We start from the raw sequence: 21848 nt of genomic DNA on the forward strand, positions 1-21848 counted from the left end.
ACTCATATCTCAGAGATGCTAAAAATAGACAGCCTATGCATTTACTCCACGGGCACGCCAGCTCAGATGCTGTGATGGCGAATGGGATTTCATGTCACAACAACATATGTTGTAGCTAAAAGACACAAGTCAACGTCCCTTTTATGCTGATCCCTAATAGAAATACTGTAGCATTCCCAGTGACGCTATCAGAGGATAATGCATCAGCTATAAATGATATTCATGTACAGTAGATATTTTTGCTATGGTACATGTCCAAAACACCAAGGTTGTCAGCATGAAATATGTCCAACACCGTTTCAGGGGAACTCGAGGTAATAATTTGTATGTGATTTGTACAATTGTAAGATTTGTACAATTGAGTTGTAAGATATTGTACAAATTAGCTTGTATGAAAAGTTTTGACTATTTCCTAATTCCTTTTATCATGGTTTTGTGGTTTAAGCTTAGATTTAGGTTCTATTTTTTTCATATTTCTTATGATTTTGACACTGCATACAAATTATTATGACTTCTTATGAGGTGATATGTCCAATAAATGTACTACTTCATAGTACTATTTGGCACATTTTTGTAAGTTTCAGGTGTGTCAAAGTGGTAGTTGTGTAGCTGTCAATGGAGGGACAAAAATCTCAGATTTCATTAAAAATATCTTCATTTGTGTTCCGAAGATGAACGAAAGTCTTTGGAACGACATGAGGGTGAGTAAATGATGACAGAATTTTCTTTTAAGCACTTCTTTTTCACAAGGTATGTCAGAATATGTTGAAGCAAAGATAAAGTTTTCTCAGCTTTCACCTTTGCAAATCCATACGTTTTTCCTTTACATACTTGTGAAGCACTATTCCAATTAAAATCACCCCTGTTGGAAAATATAAGCTGGTCCAAGTAGCATGTTCTGACTGGTGACCAACCAGTTATAAAACAGATAGCAACACAACAGTTCCACAACACAGATATCAGCTTAAGATGGATGTACCAGCAGGGAATGGAGAGCCCGATCTCATGAAAGTGCATATCTATAGCACGAATGATAATATCTCGTATCATTTATACGCCAAAACGAGTTTTGGCATAAATATGGTACGCAGTTTTCGCGTGCATATGATACGCACTTTATGGCGTGTAATACGCACGCCCTCCTCACCCCTAATCCTACCCAAGGGGTTTGCAGTGCGTATCATTTGAACGCAAAAACTCGTTTTGGCGTATAAATGATACGAGAAATATCATTCGTGCTATAGATACGCACTTTCATGAGATTGTGTTGGAATGGATCCACAGCATTCTCAGATGTAAACATTAGTCTAATGCTTTGCATCTATTGAAATATTTAAGGCTTCAAAAAAAAAAAAAAAAAAAAAAAAAATTGCTTGGAATTTAAAACTCAGAAAAAAAAGGGTTGCTGATCTTGTGACAGCAGAACTGGCGTAAAAATGAAAGGAGTATGTGTAACATCACAAAATGACAACAAAAATAGTCCAAAAATGACAACACATCCCCTCTAGCACACTACAGGGGGAAAAAACCCAACAACAACAGCAGCGGTACACTATCGAGCAACTCAACCTCTCCTTTACAGCCCTACTGAGAGTTGCATGCAGTGATCGATGGAAAAACAAGAAGAAGAAGAAATCTGGCAGGCCAATATAGCCAGATGATCCTGTATTTCTGATGACCTCAGGATGGACAGCGGCCAGCCCATGTGCCACTGCTAACACAGGCATGAACAGATGAGGTGACTTTTCCAACTCTTTATCCCGGTCACAGAAAACAATTCGATCCCAGGGGCCCAGCCTGAGTTTTCTCACTTTCATGAGAGCAGGGGTGAGAAATGAACAAAAGATTTATTTCAACACGTTAAGCTGACCCAAGCCTGTGAGTTTGGGATGAAATCACTACATTTCCTTTTTATTCCTACTGTAATCTAGTTTTAGATGACACTACAACTTTTTGCCACATAGTGACAGCATTGTTTTTTATATCAGTCATATTTTTTGATGTCCACTTCTAGTTAGTTCCAGGATATGACGGCAATATTTGTTTGCATTTTATTCTAAATTTTTCAAATTTTATTATGATTATATTCTGATTCCTCAATGTGTAGGAGTCCCGTATGGCTCTTATTACATTTTGTTTATGATCTAGACCATCTTATGCCCATAAGTCATGCCCTTATGTTAAATAACAACAAGCAGCAGAATGTTAAAAACACGCTCACATGAAAAAAAAATGTGCCGAGATGATTGGAGATGAAGGAAAAGAGCAAGCGCACACACTTGACAAAAATTCCCCCTCACCATATATAATTCCGTTCTCTGCACTCTGTATGTTTTCCCTGTTCCGTATTCCCAGGTAATAGGGTCAGAGAATCTCATTGCGGCTGGAGCTGCAGACTTCTATATTATCATTTGGCTGCCAGCACAGCCTCTGAGCACAAATGTAATGATATTTTGTTACCCACCATCTGCCACACGGGCCAAAACACTTCCTCTGCAATACAATACCCCTCTCGGAGCAAGGCCGCGAGAGCTACGCCACGTACCGTACACGGCCACGTATGACAGGCAATACTCCCACCACTCCCAACACACAACACAGACAGCTGCCTTGATAAGGTCACATAATCTGCAAACGGCTAGCATAACGCTAGCTAAGCTAAACAAATATTCAATTAGTATTTGCGTTTTGGTTTATGCTAACAATGCATCTGCACTTCCAGGCAAGAATTGTGAAATGCTCCCATGACTACATGAGAAGAGTGGAAGAGAAAGTGTGTAGACAGTGTGTGAAAGAATGCTTGTGGCAAGGACCAAGCCTGCGTGACCACTAAATGCCCAAAATCGGGAGAACTGTCGCTATTGGTTTCCGTTAATTTCCGCTAATAGGCCCCGCAGTCATCCGCTAGCCGGAAACTTTGGCCGCGTATAATGTTAATTAGATTTTCTTTTTGGACCGTTCGCAGAGCGCTTGTCAACATCCTGTCACATCCTCGAAAATTCTCATAGTGACACAGCCTAAAAGCCATTTTTTTTTTTTTTTTTTGGCTGGGCACCAAAGCACCGCTAGGCACCAAGCATCTGGCAGATAAAATAATTTAATCTAAAACTAAAGAAGAAACAAAAGGGACGTTCAGTAAGAAATGTCCGAAAGGAAAAAAACTCGTTATTCTGTTGGCCTGATCCAATCAGACAAATGTGAAAAATTCTCCTTGCTTTTTGCTAAAGGCTAGTTTTATTTAGCGATTAGTCATTCCCTGATCACATTCCAGAGCCTATCAATGATTAACAAAATGTTGACGCATAATGAGTGGATTTGCCTTGGGGTCAGAACTTTAAATAATTCAAGCCATCAGGGTAAATACATAAACATTACCGATGCATTTATTCATAAAAAAAATCTGGAATAAATGTAAATCAAGTGGTCTCATCCTAAAAAGACAGCTGTGTTTTATTTAAAAATTGATCTGCAGTCACTCACGAACATTCCTCAAGGAAATGAGAGCTGGTACATTGATTCTGCCCTAGATCGCCTAAGACTCTGAATCAAACACGTTTGGTGTCCAGAGGCGTTTGTTTTGACAAAAACATATTTCCACACTGTGAAGTATTCAGCCATTTAGATGGTGTGAATTTTTTGTTAATATTTTAAGAATAAATTTCATTTATCCTGACCTCAGGTTGGACAGCGGCCAGCCCATGTGCCACTGCTAACACAGGCATGAACAGATGAGGTGACTTTTCCAACTTTTTATCCCGGTCACAGAAAACTATTCGATCCCAGGGGCCCAGCCTGAGTTTTCTCACTTTCATGAGAGCAGGGGTGAGAAATGAACAAAAGATTTATTTCAACACGTTAATTTTTTCTACATTCCATTTATAGTAAATGAAATGTATATTGGCTAGGGTTGTCAAAATAGGTTTAACAATTTCTGTAGCAAAGTTTTAACCGTAGTCAAAACTTATGTTTATATTTTAATATAAGTGTATACATAGATACATATTAACATTAGATTTATATTAATATAATTTCTTCCAATTAATTAGTCAATATAAAAACAAAAGTTTATTAATTCAATGTAATATTAAACACTATAAGCAACAATATAACTGTCATGGAACAGAAGATTGCAGACACAGGTAAGATCCAAACAGAGTTTATTGAGACACATGGGATGTGAACAGGTGAGTAACTGGAAAGCAGATCGATGTGGTGATACTGGCAGGGAAATGACTGTTCTTATCTGTTGCAGGTGGAGATGACAGGTGAGTGGAAGACCGGCTGGCTGGAAGACTCGACAGGATTGCAAAAGCTAGTATCCACAGGTTAGGCATCAAGTAAGCGTTCAGTAATGAACAGCAAGACAGACAACACGTGTGTGTTTGGTGCTAGCTTTTATGGAGGAACTGATGAGGCTGATAGCAGACAGGTGTGGTGATTGTATAGTGTGCACAGTTTGTAGCCAGAGAGGATTATGGGAAATGTAGTGTGCTGAGGTGATTGGTCTAGTGCATGAGGATTGTGACAATAATAGAAATATTATCAAAATATGTTTTTACATGCAAGAAGAAAGAAAAGAGGTGCTGCTGCTGCCAGATCTCGATCACGAAACTCACATTGTATTTGATACAAAACTAAATAGACTAAATCAAGACTAAATCATTTTCATAGTAGTTCGTTTTCTCCATAAGGAAATTTATTGTTAACGAAAACTTATAAATGTTAAAGATTGATCTACTGTAAGTAAACCTATCTGAGGCTGTTAATCGAAGTCTATGCGTTTGTTAAAGTCATCAGTTTGCATTATTTCAACTTATTTTTTTATTATTATAGGCTACTTACATTGATTCTAATTATATTTTACTTATATTTTATTTATAATAGGCTTCTCATATTGATTATTTTATGATTATTTTTAACTCAATAAAAAAAAACACTTCTGGCATACATTTCAATTGACGCCTGCCGTAGTGTTTCTTATTTGGCGTCTCTGATTTAGATGTGTGTCCTCAGCCGATGCCCCGTACCGTTTAAAGGTGAAGTCGTTTCTGCGACATTAGTGCAACCTAGCGGAATTACAAAAATACAGTTTATTTTGGACCTTTCGCGCCTCACGCCTCACTCAAATCAAAACTGCTTTTACAGGTGCTTGTGAAGGCATCAACAGGTAAATGTAGGCTACTTTTAATTAAACGTCAAATATATTAATTTATTATATATAAAACTTTAGCTGTGTTGCTATGTGTCATGAGTAAGCAACTAAGCAGCTAACGCGAACGCGAAACTCAACTAACGTATCTGCACCAGGTGCATTTTTGACATAAAGCGCACCCAGCATACACGGTTAAAAAAAGTCACTGCTCGCCACTGATAGATGATGCTTTCTAGATATTGCATCAGCCATTAAAAACACAGCCATTAAAAACCCAGTTGACTACCATTAAAAAGCCCATGCAAATGACAGTAATGATTGTTTAAGACCTCGATGGAACCTTGAGTCACTGATGGTGATTTAAGATGCTTGTTCCACGTGCCCTAAATGTTGGGGTGTGGGATATTTTAAAGCGAAATGTGTGTGCGTAGATGTGTGTTGAGGTGGTTATCATCTTCTTTATTCTCCTCTCCTATCCTGACTGTCTCCTCATCTTCTCTCTGTCACGCCTGGCCACTCTCCATTCCATTTCCGCAATGGCTCATCCATCGCCACCTCCGGTGAGTGGCGATCGGAGCCCGGGGTGATTAACGCAAGAAAGATGGCAGGACTGGCAGCGTAAATCCAAAGAGGTTTCAGGAGGAACACCGCCGCTTGTCTCCACATGAGGAATGGAGAACCGACTGGGCCAAAACCCTTCCTGGAAGTGTCCTATCCCGCCCTACTCGGGCGGAATACAGAGAAAGGAATTCATGAAAAAGTACGGAAAATCCACAGCGCTCCCAGGGGCATGAGAGTAGAAGCCCATCTGTTGGACATCTGGTCGGAGGAGCTCTTGCGAAAAAGAAATGTGCTTCATTTTATTGAATGTGTACTTGAAGTGTACTTCAAATCTTAAAAGTATGTATATATTTTTTAATGTGTCCTTGCAGATATTACAATATTAATGAAATAGAAGGCCACTTAAGTGTATTTAAAGAGAGTCCACTAACATGAATACACTTTTAAAATGTCCACTTGCTTTTGTCAAAATTAAGGTACATTTTAAGTGCATTTTGAATCACAAAAGATTATTATAACACTGAAAATTGAGTATTAAGTGTTGTCTGACATTCACATCTAATTTTATCTGTAGTTAATATATTTTAAAGTACTAAATTGCAACATCATCATACAAATGTGCAATTTCAAATATATTTAAATACATTACATATTTATGACTACGTTTTAAAAGAAATAACATTAAAGTTTACCATAAATGCTTCTCGGTACATTCAACAAACCATATTTCGAAAGACAACAGAAGTAATTATGAAATTACATACAGTATAAAGGTGTACTTAAGTCCTTCAAGTGGCAAAAAGTTCAGCTATGTAATTGCATTTAATATACATTTAAACTATATACATTTTCATTTAATGCTAGAATTTAACTGAAGAATTTTCAAATCAGCTGCTCTACAATGACTGAAAATAATAATAATAATAATAATCGTATCCAAAGAGATTTCAGAGGTGTAACTTGTTTGCTTCATAAAAATAGAAAAAGGTTGTTAAAGGTGATTGCCATTTGTGCAATTTACATTTGCGACATTAACACACCCACTAGTGTGACGTTTGGGCGGGACTGTCTTCTAGGCTGACCAATGACAGATGGGGGTCGTGTTCAGGACACTGGGAATCTTTGCAAAAGAAATGACACACTTCACAGATTTGTGATGCACAAAAAGCAACATTAGCATTATCATGCTAGCGTCATAGCAAAGAACATGCTCAGAAACTTCAGAGACCCATCCATTCGGAATCAGAGTAAGTACAGAAACCTAAAGGTCTGTGTGGCACACTAATATAAATTTTAATATAAATTTAAACTATAATACATTTTCATTTAACATGCAATAAAATGTCCAAAAATATTACATATTACAAGTATATTCTTTTAAAGTATATATTATTTCTGTAATGAGTACTTAAAAAATCTGCTCAAATGTACTTTTCACAAGGGAACGAAAAACCTTAGTGTACCTGTCGCTGTCGGTATATTTTCGAACTATAGTTACTGTATTGTTCAACCCCAAAAAAATCACTTCTTCTCCCACATATTGTTCCGATATGACTTTTTTCTTCTGTAGAACACAAAAGGAGAAATTCTAAAGACTGTTTTCCGTGGAATTACGTTAAATCGAGGACTAAAGCTTTCACGCTTCAAAAACAGAGCCAAAGCAATGCAGAAGCATCATAAAAGCAGTCCATAAGTCTTGCACACTAAATTCCAAGTCTTCTGAAGTCACACAACAGCTTTGAGACAGACTGACACAAGTCAGAAGTCACATAGACTACTTTAATGATATTTTATGGTGCTTTTGTGTCCTTTGAAGCTTGAAAGCTTTGGTCCCTGTTCATTGTAACCACATGGAATAGAGCATGGAAAACAAAATGTCTCCTTTTGTGTTCCACTGAAGAAAAGTCTGGAATGAAACGAGAGAGTGTATGTGATGTGGAATATTTCCTAACACACAAGCACCAATGTAGCTTCATTCGCTGAGACCCAGCACATGAGGTTACAAGAGGTCAAAGACAGCCAATCCAATCAGTAGTCACAGCGCTAACCCATCAGCACTAGTCAAGGTAGAGTGAACCATCAAAAACACAACCCAGCCAGAAAAGGCAATCACAGTTGTCAAGTGGCAAAGAAATGAAAAAGTAGCCTATTTCTACTTTTGGGTTTGATTTTATGCTTGTACGTTGCCACTCGGCTGCTGTTTGAGCTTAACGTCAGGCACATTTACCGTTCTTTGCAATGCTGGTTGTGTTTAATATGGAAAGAAAGAAAAGTGGAAGACAGTGGCGACATTGCCTCTCAGTAGGACGTCAGATGATGACAATTCTCCTTTCTCATCTGAATTTGCATGTTCGTCAAAGCTATCATTGTATGATCATGGTGATTACACTGCTAATTAGCATATTTAAAATAAAGCAGTAAGCCTTCAAAATCCTCTCCAAAGCCATTAACCATTTCCATTTCTTTATGTTTTCAGTTAGCCTTTGGTTAGCAATATATCAGATTAGCGTAGTGCTAACTGATTACGAAAATATTTTTTGTTTTGTAGACTACACGCAACGTTTCTGACACTGGTGTTCATGGGAATGAATACTCAATGAATAAACTAAATGATAGTCAAATATATTTTCATAAAATGTCTGATATTAAATTACCACTGATTTTACACTATGTTTACAATTTAAGTAGGTTGTCTCACAATGGCCAATTAAATGGCTTGATACAGTATAATGTGTAGTCTAAAGCTAAACTATAAACATCAACTTTGAATGCTAGAATTTAACTGAAGAATTTTCAAATCAGCTGCTCTACAATGACTGAAAAAAAAAAAAAAAAAAAAAAACGTATCCAAAGAGATTTCAGAGGTGTAACTTGTTTGCTTCATAAAAATAGAAAAAGGTTGTTAAAGGTGATTGCCATTTGTGCAATTTACATTTGCGACATTAACACACCCACTAGTGTGACGTTTGGGCGGGACTGTCTTCTAGGCTGACCAATGACAGATGGGGGTCGTGTTCAGGACACTGGGAATCTTTGCAAAAGAAATGACACACTTCACAGATTTGTGATGCACAAAAAGCAACATTAGCATTATCATGCTAGCGTCATAGCAAAGAACATGCTCAGAAACTTCAGAGACCCATCCATTCGGAATCAGAGTAAGTACAGAAACCTAAAGGTCTGTGTGGCACACTAATGTCAGAGAGTTACAGGAAGAGAAAGGTCATAAGGGAACATGCGTGTGTATAATGTACTCGTCTAATTCACTATATGCACACTGATTGACTGTTACAAGTGGAATAAATCAGAACGGACAGACACTAATCACAAGCCATTTTCCGAGCACACTCGATACAGGTCTGACTGATGAAAGCACAGATATCTGGAGTGGCAGAAAGACAGCGGGAGACTCGCAATTTGAAAAGAGAGGAGGGAGAGAATAAAAAAAAAGCATTGTACTTTAAACAGCTTCCCTAGAAGTAAGACAAATTGGGCAGCGTGGTGCAGTCCGTAGGCTGCGTCTCGCCCGCTCTCTCTCTCTCTCTCTCTCTCTCTTTCTCTCTCTTTCTCTCTCTTGGTGGAAGAGGCTAGCGTCCTCCAAAGCATTAAAGTGGAAAAACCAACTACACTGCAAAAATTTAATGAGAAGACTCACAACTCCGGCCTAACACTGGCTCACTGACACAACGCTCCTTGGCATGTGGTTATTTTCCCCTTCTCGTCTTTTCTTTCCTCTTTTCACCATGGAGGCAGAGGAAATATCAAGGGGCTGTAACCGGCCTGGCTCTCTCAGTCGTGGTCTAATGCAACACTAATGCATTGTGTCTGTGAAAATGGCCATTGTGAATACGTGACCATGCTTCCCAGAAACGCCAGGGCATTACCTCATTTATATGTCCACTGAGAGGCCGCACGCGTCCACACACAAACAAATTATTTGCTGCCGCAATTTCCAAGGCTCTTGTGATATATAGAGGGTGTCTAATAGTTTGCCTCACTCCTTTTCTGCTGTTTTTGTTCCTCTTTTTCAAAGGGGGAGAAATAGTGTGGGGAGAATTAGAAGTACCAAATGGAATGAACTGACCTACAAAACCATTAGGCTACAATTCTCTGACTGACAAACACCCATAACATGGACAACATCACCCTAAAGGCTGTATCATTACACGCCAGGCCTGAACTGCAGCCCACAACCTCCATATTAAGGTTATTTCTCTATTGCGAGCAGGCCTGTCCATGACAGCCAGCCCATCAAGGGCTCTGGGCAGAGATTGGCCTTTTACACTGATCCACACCGGATTACGCAGCCTAAATCCCAGCCATTACCTTTCAAGAACGAACCAAAAAACTGATATCAGATTTCAAGGGGAGAGTTCTTCTTACGGGCCACTTGGGATAAGGTAAAGAATTGGATTTCACCAAAGTGAAGCTAAAGGGATAGTTCATCCAAAAAAATTTAATTTGGTCTTCATGTACTCCCTGTCCAAACATGGATATTGTGAATAATGTCTATACAATGAAAGTAAATGACATTGACTGTCATTGTATAGAAAGAAGAAGAAAAAGTTTATGTTATGTTCAGCAAACAGTCATACATATTTGGAACAACATGAGGGTGGGTAATTGATGACAGCATTTTCATTTCAATGCTTTTAACAAAGAAGTGTCATTGGCGGTCATTTTGTTGGGCAACACATTTTGATGGTCCACTTTAGACATTCTACTAATTATAAGTAACTTTGCAACTACATATCAACCAACTTTCATTAGAGTAGAACGTCTGTAATGCTCTCCAACAGACATTCTACTGACTATAAGTAACTTTGCAAGAACGTCAACTAATTCTACTGACCCGAACCCTAACCTAACAGTCTACTAACACAGGCTACTAATACTCTAATGAGGGTAAGTTGACATGTAGTTGAAAAGTTATAGTTTTAAAGTGGACCATCAAAATAAAGTGTACCTTTTTATTATCTTGACATATTTGATTTCAAGTTATATTGAAAAGAAAATAAAAGGCTTCATTGCTTCCTTCAAGAGCAGCTGAAAGGAAACAATTAATATAAGGAGTATTGTGTGGGCCGGTGATACAGTGATAAATTAAGTCTATCACTTAGCACTAGCGCTTAGCACGCCACAAAAGCCTTGATCAATCAGCTTGACAAACTGCAGAATTAATGCTGCGTATAATCAACAGTAAAAGGCTAAGTCCGCATTGCGTAAACTAGCATTTTAAACTAGAAACATAAATAACAGAACTCACGCAAAATACAGGGTTCGTACACTTTTTCCAAGATCAAATTCAAGCACTTTTCAAGCACTTTCCAGGTCCATTTTAAAGCTTTTTCCAGCACCTTACACTACCGTAAATTACATACCAATACATAGTTAGAATTATTATTTAGTGTTTTTATCACATCAAAAGTCACATTGGAAAACAGCCAAATGTTTCATAATAGCAGAGGGCTGCACGATATTGAAGAAAAATTAGATATGCGATAACTCATTAAATAATGTGATATTCAATATGCGATACGATAATGCTTAAAGTGTGTCAAATTAACTTAAATTATCTTTAAAATGATATAACCTACACATACGTGTTTCACATTCTTTTTGTGATAAGAAAATATCCCTACAACTTCAAGACAGTGAACATCAGTGTTTTACTGTAGCATAAGAAGTGTTATTTTAACATCACTGGGGTTTAGGGGTTCAGGTTATCCTACATTAGGTTTATTTAACAACAGAAACTGATTAATCAAATGTAAAAATAAACACTGCTTAGTTTTCACTGCATGAATTAAATATACTGATTCTTATTAAAGCTACAAAAGTTAGCCTATTCAGCCAAAAGCAGTGAGTGATTTTCTTTGTCTTTTGTTCATGACCCCAGTTATTGCAAGCCGTTGCGATATGCAAGCAATTATGCATATTGTAATATATACATTTGCAATATTTCGATATATTGTGCAGCCCTAATATTTAAGCCAATCACAAGTTTTATTCTTCAAAATGTATCACTAAGTATATAGCTATATGAATAATATACTTTTCATTATATTAATGTCCAAATATTGCTTACCAGATAATGTGATTTATAGGCTGTAAAAACTGAATTAATTTCAAATATGAAGACTTGAAGATTTGAACAGAAATATTTGACAGGCCTTCCCGTTTTGGGACACATTCTTGATATAGACGAGGTTTGAACAATATCTGAGTGCAGAGGCACCTGCCTGATAAATGTATTTCATTGCCAAGATGTCTTGGGCCAAGACACAACGTTAGCTAATACGTTTACTGGAATAGAGCAGTGTAAATATTGCATAGGGCCATCCTAACCCTTACAGTAACAGTATACTAACTTATGACACTGACTGATTTCAGTTCAGCAATCAACGACTGTTGTTATGCACTGGGCTAACGTTTGCAGGTTAATTTGCACGTTACAGTTCTGTAATTTTGGCAATGTTCACTGCATATTCCACAAATGAACGTGACATAACGGACATGCAATACTTACATTACATTATCACACCAAGTACTCTCAGTCACTAATGGCCCTTTAGGACGCGGGCCGCGCTGCGCTATGAAATTAAACCGATATATTTCAATGGCTTGCGCCGCGCGACTCGGACCAAAGCGGAGCTCAGCGCGCTCGCGCGCACGCCGCGGTCAAAGTTTAAAATAGTTCAACTGTTGCCGCTGCGTGGCCAAAAAAACGGTGCATCCAAACAACCGCGGAAATCAAAATGAAAACTCCGCCTACTTTTGCTCTGGCCAGCGTAACGCAAATCACTCTGTATCTGATTCTGAAAGGCTGCATTTTTTTCTCCATTTAATAAAGAACTATTTCGTCAGAAAGATATTTCTTGTGAAAGAAATACAGTTACAAATTCAAGCATTTTCAAGCATTTTATCCAAAATTCAAGCACTTTTCAAACCTTGAAAACACAACATCAAAATTCAAGCACTTTCAAGGATTTCAAGCACCCGTACGAACCCTGAAAATACTCCCCCTAGTGGCCAATGCATGAAAGTCTGTGTGAAAACGAATGTTAAGGTGTTGCATCTCAGTTGCACTATAAGATCTGTTTGGCTGTTAATATTGCAGCGTCCGCTGCGGCTCATATAATTGTAATTAATTTATCTCTCATTAATCCATCCATCACTTGTTCAATACAAAGAAACATAAACATGCTCCATTGTTTGGTTTTAGACAGATTCATTTAACATCATCTTTGACGACATCCTTGTTGGTCTTTACACATGATCACGTGTTTCAGCCTGGTTGAGAGGAAGAACTGGCATTTAAATTTGGAGAGGGCCAGCAGCCGTTATACGTTATTAATGGAGAGACTTTTACGTTTGTTGCTCCATACTCTGCTAATTATGACCTTAGAGAGGGGGACGGGGGTAAGCAGGAGAATAAGGCGCTGGAGGGGGCCGGGTTATGTGGAAGGAGAATTAGCGCTTAAGTCTCCCAGTGGCTCAAAGGTTTCTTTCGTCTCCTGGCAAACTCTTTCAACCCCTGTTACCGTGCCAAATGAAAATCTTTTTCAGAACCTCCAGTCTGGGAGAGAGTCAGAACTAGAGAAAGAGAGAGAAATAAAAGAGTGGCAAAAGCAAACATGAAGAAAATCTGAGAGAAAGTGAAGCCAAAGTACACGGATTTGGTCTCCTGCCTACAACTACTACAACTTTCAATGAGGCGAATCATTATTACTATACCAAATTCGTATCAGGCTAACGTTTCAAAAAATGGTGCACAACATGAGCAGAGAGTTGGTGCTGTGTATGGCGATGATGTCGCAAACAGTCAGTGCTGCAGATTTCGGGCTTTCCAAAGACCATTTAACAAAGCTGCAAACAACAGAACAAACAAAGAACAAAACCAATGCAACCAACATGGCTGTACAAAGCCAATGTTTATCTAACGGTACAGGAGCCCAGCAACAACAGCAACAAAAAATGATCACAAATTAACATTTTAGCCAAATTTATCACCCTCCTTTTCTTTGTTCAACTCCATTCTCTAAGTATTTAAAATACTTGCATGATTTTAGAACATTTACAAGAAAAACAAGAAATAAGAAAAAAGAAAAGAGAAGAAGGCAACACTTAAGTGCAGTTTGACATGGTGTAACTGGTCCTACTCAACCCACTCCGAACGGGATTCAAACCAGGGTCTCCGGCGTGGGAGGAGGGTGCGCTAACAAGAACGCTAAAGACCACAGTTAAGTAATAAACTGTTCTGAAACGTATTTTAAACATAGGCAAAAATGTCTCGCAGAAAAATCAGAATGTTGAATGTGCACAAGTATAACACTTTTTTTTTTCTCCATAGCAATGACATTATCTGATAAAATAGCATTATATGACTTAAATTATTTTCATGCTGGGTTCGTTATCTGCAGTTTTCTGCCTGTAAGACAGGATCTACCAGCATGCTTCATGAATGTCCACTTCATTTAGTGGTTGGCACACACTGTGAGCTGTGGTTGCCAGTGGAGATGAGGAGAAAATGTACCAGCACGAGCAAGGACACACACGCTCTCTCTCACACACACAAACACGTCTGCCTTCACCAAGACAATTGAGGAAAAATGGAGATGAGTCCTTCACTGAAGAGCACCAATACTCCTTGAGAACCATTCATGACATCTAACGGAACAAAAAGGAGGGAGAGAAAAAAACAGTGTGAGTTAATGTAAAAAAAGCTTTTTAGAATAACAGTGTCTGTTAAGCGCAAGTAGAAAGGAGAAGCAATTAAACTGGCTTAAACACTTAAACTAAACACTTTATAAGAGTAATACAAAAAAAACAAAAAAAACAAGAAGTCAGGAATAAACACTTACTGTACAAACCAAACCATCCACAACCAAAATGTCATTTAAATGTCAATAAATTGTAATGTATTCCCAGGATGCAAAGCTGAATTTTCAGCAGGCATCGCACCAGTCTTCAGCGTCACATGATCCTTCAGAAATCATTCAAATATGTTGATTTAAGACATTTCTAAATATTATCATCAATGTTGAAACCAGTTTAATATGTTTTTATACTTTTTTTTTTTCAGGATTCTGTGATACTAGAAATTTCAAAAGAATAGCATTTGAGTGAAATAGAAATCTTTTGAAACATTATAAATGACTTCACTGTAACTTTTAATCAATTTAATGCATCCTTGCTGAATAAAAGTATTCATTTGAACGTAAATAAAAAGATAAATAAACAAATAAAATATATTCAAATAATTCAAAGAAAAACTATCAATTGAAATAAACATTACTATTAAAAGAATGAATCAATTTCAATGTTTTAAATTGGAAATATGCTTGGTGTGAGGCTTATGTTTGAACAAAAATTAAACACAGAGAAAGTTGGGAAAGCGTCTGAGTTAAGAGTTCTTATTCCCTTCCATGTTGCTGGTTCCAACCACAAGCTGCCTCTGGTACAGATGCAGTGCACATTCAGCACACACACTAACAAACTCTGGGACAACGACCCTACGGCAGCCTGACATCACCCCACACGCTTAACCGTCCGCACGGCCCTATCTTTTAATCAATCTATTAGGGGAGCCGGGCGACGATGACAGGCTCTGTGACTGATAAAGTGACCTGGAGAACATTACAGCAGCTTTGGTCACCCAGCCGGACAGATAACGGCCCGAGCGGAGAGAGATGATGATGATGATGATAATGTTGTTACAGGGGGCCGCTAGAGCATCCAGTCCGGCCCGGCTATCTCCCTCCCGAGACTCTACCCCCATCTTAAGTGCCCGTCATTTCCAAACGGACATTTAGCAAATTATCCTTTTCTATTAGACAGAGAAATGGCTCCTCGCTCACATAAAAGGAAATCAGAAAGGCAGGAAGTCTGATACCTCTTAAGAGATTTGAATTATCATTGTGCTCTCCAGTGCGTGGCATGCTATTCGTCATGCGACAGAAATAACCGTCTAGAAATCCTCTCCTCACTTTCGCCGGCGGTTTCTACATCTTTTGGGTGAATCCTTTGAATCATTTCCCGCTGTAGATAGAAGGTCGGAAAAGAATAGCCAAAAAACAAAACAAAGATCAATTCTGTTGCTTCCCTTTGATTTATACGGCGTAGACTCAGGAATGACAAGTCAAACGATTTTTGCTCGCTAGTTTCCTAGTTGAGCTTTATAGCTTTAAATTATTAGGTTGGAAAGCGCGCTAGGATTTTCTCTTCCGTGATAGTCATCCATCGGCTCCAACGGCTAGATCAACCGTCTGTAAAGAGATGAGCGTTGCCTGGGGCCAACAGACGCCCCGTTGAGAAATCCTCTCGCTTCCGCTCTGCTCCGTCAGCAAACTGGCCATTACTGGAGACTCAAGTGTGCAGACACTTGTTTCCCACTGGCATGACAGAAATAAATAAAGTTGCAGCGTTCCCCTTTTTCTATATGTCGCTGTATGTCACTGTAGCAGCGGCGGCAGATACAGAGCTCGCTTGTCTTTCCGCAGCACTGGTTCAGCTAAAAACAGGTCTATCAGACACAGACATGAACAAATGTCACTGAGGTTAAAAGACCCACGTCTAGAAAAAGCAGAGAGGGCAGGGAAGAATGACGGCAAACAAACGGAACACATTAAAGTGGTCTTTTCTTCTACGGCAACTTCATTTCTACCCCCCTTCCGACTCGAGAATTGGAAGTGTGCACCTTTCTCTCGGTGAAATCAACTCTGATAGACGGAGACAGTAAGATAGACAGAAACACATACTGCGACAGACACACGAGAGAGAGAGAGGCGCAAACAGAAAAACAGACGGCAAAGATTGCCAATAATGTCCACAACCTTGAGTCAGGCATTTGCCCTTTGGTGACAATGTGTTATTCATGGAGCGTTCATCACGGGCCTGATGAAATCTCTCGGCTGTTTGAGATGCAGAAACTTCGACAATTTATCTCACTGTCAGCGCTCAAGTGCTCAACCTTATGTCCACTGAGTCCCTGAGCGCCCGGCTCTTGTAGTTTTAGATCACATAGAATGTGCGATGAAAACTATGGTCGAAAGAAAAGCCTAGAAAAACTGATACCGTATCTGAAGTGCAGTGTCCAGAGAAACCGTAAAAGCTTGCCGTTAATATTAGTTTACTGATTGACTACCAACAAAGTAACATTTTATTATGTATGTAAAGCGATGGCCATTTGATAACACAAAACCATCAAGCTCCCCAGAAGTAGGTCAGCTATTGTGGAAATTTACGTTTTGAGATGTATTAGCATTTTATGTACCAAGATATCAGATCATATGGAAAGATGAGAGATAAACACAATGTGTTCTGTCTTTTAATGAGATTTCTGAACACATGGTTTGCACGCACGAATACACAAAAATGCAACACACAGCGCAGATGCAATCTGCGAACCATGTTATCTTTCATTCGTGTGGAGCTGTAAAGCTCTAAAGATTTCTTGTTTATGAATATGGCTTTCTCGTCACTTGTTTCACATGTGTTTGCCTGGGTAGAATTAGGCAAAGGAGCACAAACAGTCCTTGCACTTGGTCTGCTTCCATAAGGTTTCATTCTAAGACCTGAGAATGTCTACTCTCTAGATTACATTAGACTTGACGCCTCCAGCGTTACATAAAAACTCATGCAAATATGCAGAGCTTATCAGTCTCCTCCTGGTTACAGATGACTGGTGAATCTCAGACTGGCTGCTGCCTATCATCACAGCAAACCTGAAGAGCCTGAGAGATCCTCATCTATTACTCACACACACTCAACGACCCAGGTCATCTTAAACAAGATGCCATCAAATATATATTTATATATATATTTAAACCCGGACGGGCCCCCGGAAATCATGACGTTTTCCAAGACGCACTGTTAGTTACTGTGGGAATTCATATTTAATGCTTCATCCCTACTTGCCTGATGATTCAAATCATCACATTTGATGTATCAATAATAGTAACAACAAATAAATAATAACCTTTTTTTCTTAACTGATCCCAAAACTATGCTGCTTAGCATTACTGAGCGGCATCAGAACAACCAATAATGATACACGTTTTTGACACAATAATAGTTTAAAAATCATTAGCTTGCAACCAAAGAAACAATGTGCATTATGAAAAAGAATAACAAAATATTCAAAAAAATTTAGGCTATTTATTATATATTCATATATAATAATAAATAGTATGAAACCTGCTTCATGATCTAATGTAAGAAATGTGTTTGCATTTTTGTTTTGGACAATATTTAACCCAAGTTTAAAATGCTATGCATTGCTCAATTAGAAAGGTTAGGATTAATTATGCAAACAATAAATTAAAAAGTAAGTATTTTGTCTGAAAACAATAGTTTTTTTGCTGAACACTTTGTAGCTGGTTGTTATTCTTAAGAGACCCATTAAATTAGACCTGATTTAAAAAAAAACAATAACTGATAAAGTAGAAAAGTGTGAATATCTATAAAAAATATTGGTCAAACCCATAATCGGTCTATTTGTAATATAAAATGCACATAAAAAAAAAATAATAAAAAAAACTCTTAAATTACTAGACTGTCTTTTTTTTCAAGAGAAAGTGCGTAAATCGCGTTAAAAGTCGTCAAGGAATGAAATGCTGCTAAGTTATGCTTAAACTAAAGATGGCTCAAGTGTGCATTATAATTCAAACTGCTTAAATCAAATATGTTAGAATACCTGCTGAAAGACATCGGCTAATGTATTTTCCTCGAACGGATTTGAGTGTAATGTTTAGAGATAACGGGTCCGCGCGCTTATAAATAACAGTAACGGTTTCATTTGTGGATATTGAAATATCAATAGACGTCATTATGTGCGTTACAATTCCGTGTTAGATCGTCCCAATTCCGTGACTTAGGCTACAGCAGAAAAAAAAAAAAAAAAAAAAAATCACAAATACTAAAGCCTCGCGTTCGTTTGGTTTTGTGCTTATGTTTTTTTTTTCTCCCTCAACCTTACGCAGCCAATGTATTGGTCTTGCTCGTATAATAATAAATGAAGCGATATGAAAACAATTCTCATCCACCTCGAATCCAACTTACCGGGATGAGAATGTGCCCACCGGAGCAGGAGCGAGGAGAGAAGCAGAGGCGGAATCCACCAGCAGCAGCAGCGCGGTCGCAGTAGCCTCCGCATGTCACACTGTATACATGGAGATCTGGAATAAGGCAACTGTTGACAGAGTTATCCTCCTGCTGAACGACAAAACTCCCACAAACAAGCGATGCGAACGCACTGGACACGCTTCAATGTATTTCGGCCGCCTCCTTTTAGTGAGTCCCTTTGGAGAGATTTTTCTTTTGAAGTTCGACCAAGCCAAAGGAAACAGTTTTTCTTTTCTTTTCTCTTTCTCTCTTTCAGATGGCTGAGCTTGTAGTCCAGAAGAGAAACATGTCAAGGGGACTGTGGATTAAGAGAGAGATGTTAGAGGAGCGGTAGTCCATGCATCACGCTGAAAACACAGAGAAAAGAGTTGGAGCGGCTCTGGAAGCTTTCCATTCCGCCATCCAGGAAGTAGCGCATGAGCTGAAGTCTGGCAGAGACTTTAAAACAGGCTTGGAAGAGAGAGAGAGAGAGAGAGAGAGAGAGAGAGAGAGAGAGAGAGATCCGCCGGATCCTAGCGCCGAGCCCGTAACGGACGCGCTGTCAGACTGTGTGTGATGGACGCACAAAGGCGCTCTCCTTCTCTCTCTCCCTTATCAGGGATAAAACCAAACACTCCAGATAACATCAGTAATAAAATGACTGCATGCAAGCTCTGTATCTGGAATTATCAGCAGAATCTTCTACATGGAGAAGAGTGGATGGTTGTATGATTCAAAATGCATATGATATTTCACAACTATGAAGTAATAGACGTGGGTACATATTTAAAAATTAGAATCACCATAGAAAAATTCCATGACTTTCAAGCGCGCGCGCACACACACACTCGGTTTCGCTATCTTTGTGGGGACTCTGCATAATTATTTTATACTGTACAAACTGTATCTCCCCACACTAACCCTACCCCTAAACCTACCCATCACAGAAAACGTTCTGCATTTATACATTTTCAAATAAACATAATTTATTATGTTTATTACATGATCCATTCCCCGCAATGTAGGTGATCTCAGGTTTTAATATCCTTGTGGGGACATTTGGTCCTCACACTGTAGGTTAAACAAAAAGGTAAATGAATCAGTAATACTGATAGAGGAGGACATGACATTAAAAGGCTTCTTTTTAAACTGAAGTGTGCTGTCAGTGAAGAACAGAATAGATTTTTATTGGCAAGGAAAGATTGCTCCTCTGAAGAACTCGACTTGGCAGTTCTTGACATTGGACAGGCATTATATAAGAACAATAAGAAAGAAGCTCTCAGCAGCCCGGGACTACTTAATTACAAATATATGCTAATAGACGAGACATTCACTTTGATCATACTCTTTAGATATTCTGTATGAGCACATGGTAAAAATATTATTTTATTTAAAAAATATATTATTGTCTAAACAAAGAGTGAAATAACATAACCATTAAGCAAGGTCTTGTACCACTCAGATGAACAATCAATAGAATAATAAATAAAATAAAATAAAATAAAAATGACTGGAAGAGAGGATTAATGTCCTATTGAAGCCCCTCTGCTGCTATGCTATTTTATAAGTTCCTATTTCTGTTTTAGATATCTCCTACAACAGGTTTACATGCATCCGAGTTAAAAAATAAATAAATAAATAATTCTCCGAATTTCTCAAAGAGTCAAAAGCAGTTCTTTCGAAGATTCAGTCACTCTAAACCCCTTGTGAGCCTAGTCTGCTCTGATTGGTCAGACGGCTCTGTCTGTTGTGATTGGTCTACTCTGCTCTGATTGGTCAGACGGATCAGTCTGTTGTGACTGGTCTACTCTGCTCTGATTGTCAGACGGATCAGTCTGTTGTGATTGGTCAGACGGATCAGTCTGTTGTGACTGGTCTACTCTGCTCTGATTGGTCAGATGGTTCAGTCTGTTGTGACTTGTCTACTCTGTTCTGACTGGTCAGACGGCTCAGTCTGTTGTGACTGGTCTACTCTGCTCTGATTGGTCAGATGGCTCAGTCTGTTGTGATTGGTCTACTCTGCTCTGATTGGTCAGACGGCTCAGTCTGTTGTGACTGGTCTACTCTGCTCTGATTGGTCAGACGGCTCAGTCTGTTCTGACTGGTCTACTCTGCTCTGATTGGTCAGCTGGCTCAGTCTCTTGTGACTGGTCTACTCTGCTCTGATTGGTCAGACGGCTCAGTCTGTTGTGATTGGTCTACTCTGCTCTGATTATTCAGATGGTTCTGTCTGTTGTGACTTGTCTACTCTGCTCTGATTGGTCAGATGGTTCAGTCTGTTGTGATTGGTCTACTCTGCTCTGATTGGTCAGACGGCTCAGTCTGTTGTGATTGGTCTACTCTGCTCTGATTGGTCAGATGGCCCAGTCTGTTGTGATTGGTCTGCTCTGCTCTGATTGGTCAGACGGCTCATTCTGTTGTGGCTTGTCTACTCTGCTCTGATTGGTCAGACAGGTCAGTCTGTTGTGACTGGTCTACTCTGCTCTGATTGGTCAGACGGCTCATTCTGTTGTGGCTTGTCTACTCTGCTCTGATTGGTCAGACAGGTCAGTCTGTTGTGACTGGTCTACTCTGCTCTGATTGGTCAGACGGCTCAGTCTGTTGTGACTAGTCTACTCTGCTCTGATTGGTCAGATGGATCAGTCTTGTGACTTGTCTACTCTGCTCTGATTGGTCAGACGGCTCAGTCTGTTGTGATTGGTCTACTCTGCTCTGATTGGTCAGATGGCTCTGTCTGTTGTGATTGGTCTACTCTGCTCTGATTGGTCAGACAGCTCAGTCTGTTGTGACTTGTCTACTCTGCTCTGATTGGTCAGACGGCTCAGTCTGTTGTGACTGGTCTATTCTGCTATGATTGGTCAGACAGATCAGTCTGTTGTGATTGGTCTACTCTGCTCTGATTGGTCAGATGGTTCAGTTTGTTGTGATTTGTCTACTCTGCTCTGATTGGTCAGACGGCTCAGTCTGTTGTGACTTGGTCTACTCTGCTCTGATTGGTCAGATGGCTCAGTCTGTTGTGACTTTTCTACTC

At 39.0% G+C, this 21848-nt stretch overlaps 1 protein-coding gene across 1 annotated transcript in view; it reads right to left on the bottom strand.

Moving 5' to 3' along the window:
- Positions 1-19268, bottom strand: part of ptprga (protein tyrosine phosphatase receptor type Ga) — a 254040-nt gene extending 234772 nt beyond the window's left edge. The window contains exon 1 of the mRNA XM_084100324.1: positions 18776-19268. Within this exon, the coding sequence (XP_083956450.1) occupies positions 18776-18869 (94 nt within the window). The 5' untranslated portion in view covers positions 18870-19268. The remainder of the gene's footprint in view (positions 1-18775) is intronic.
- Between the last annotated feature and the right edge of the window lie 2580 nt (positions 19269-21848).

This window comes from Abramis brama, assembly GCF_963993115.1.
Source record: "Abramis brama genome assembly, chromosome: 23".
In the NCBI taxonomy this organism is placed as follows: Eukaryota; Metazoa; Chordata; class Actinopteri; order Cypriniformes; family Leuciscidae; genus Abramis; species Abramis brama.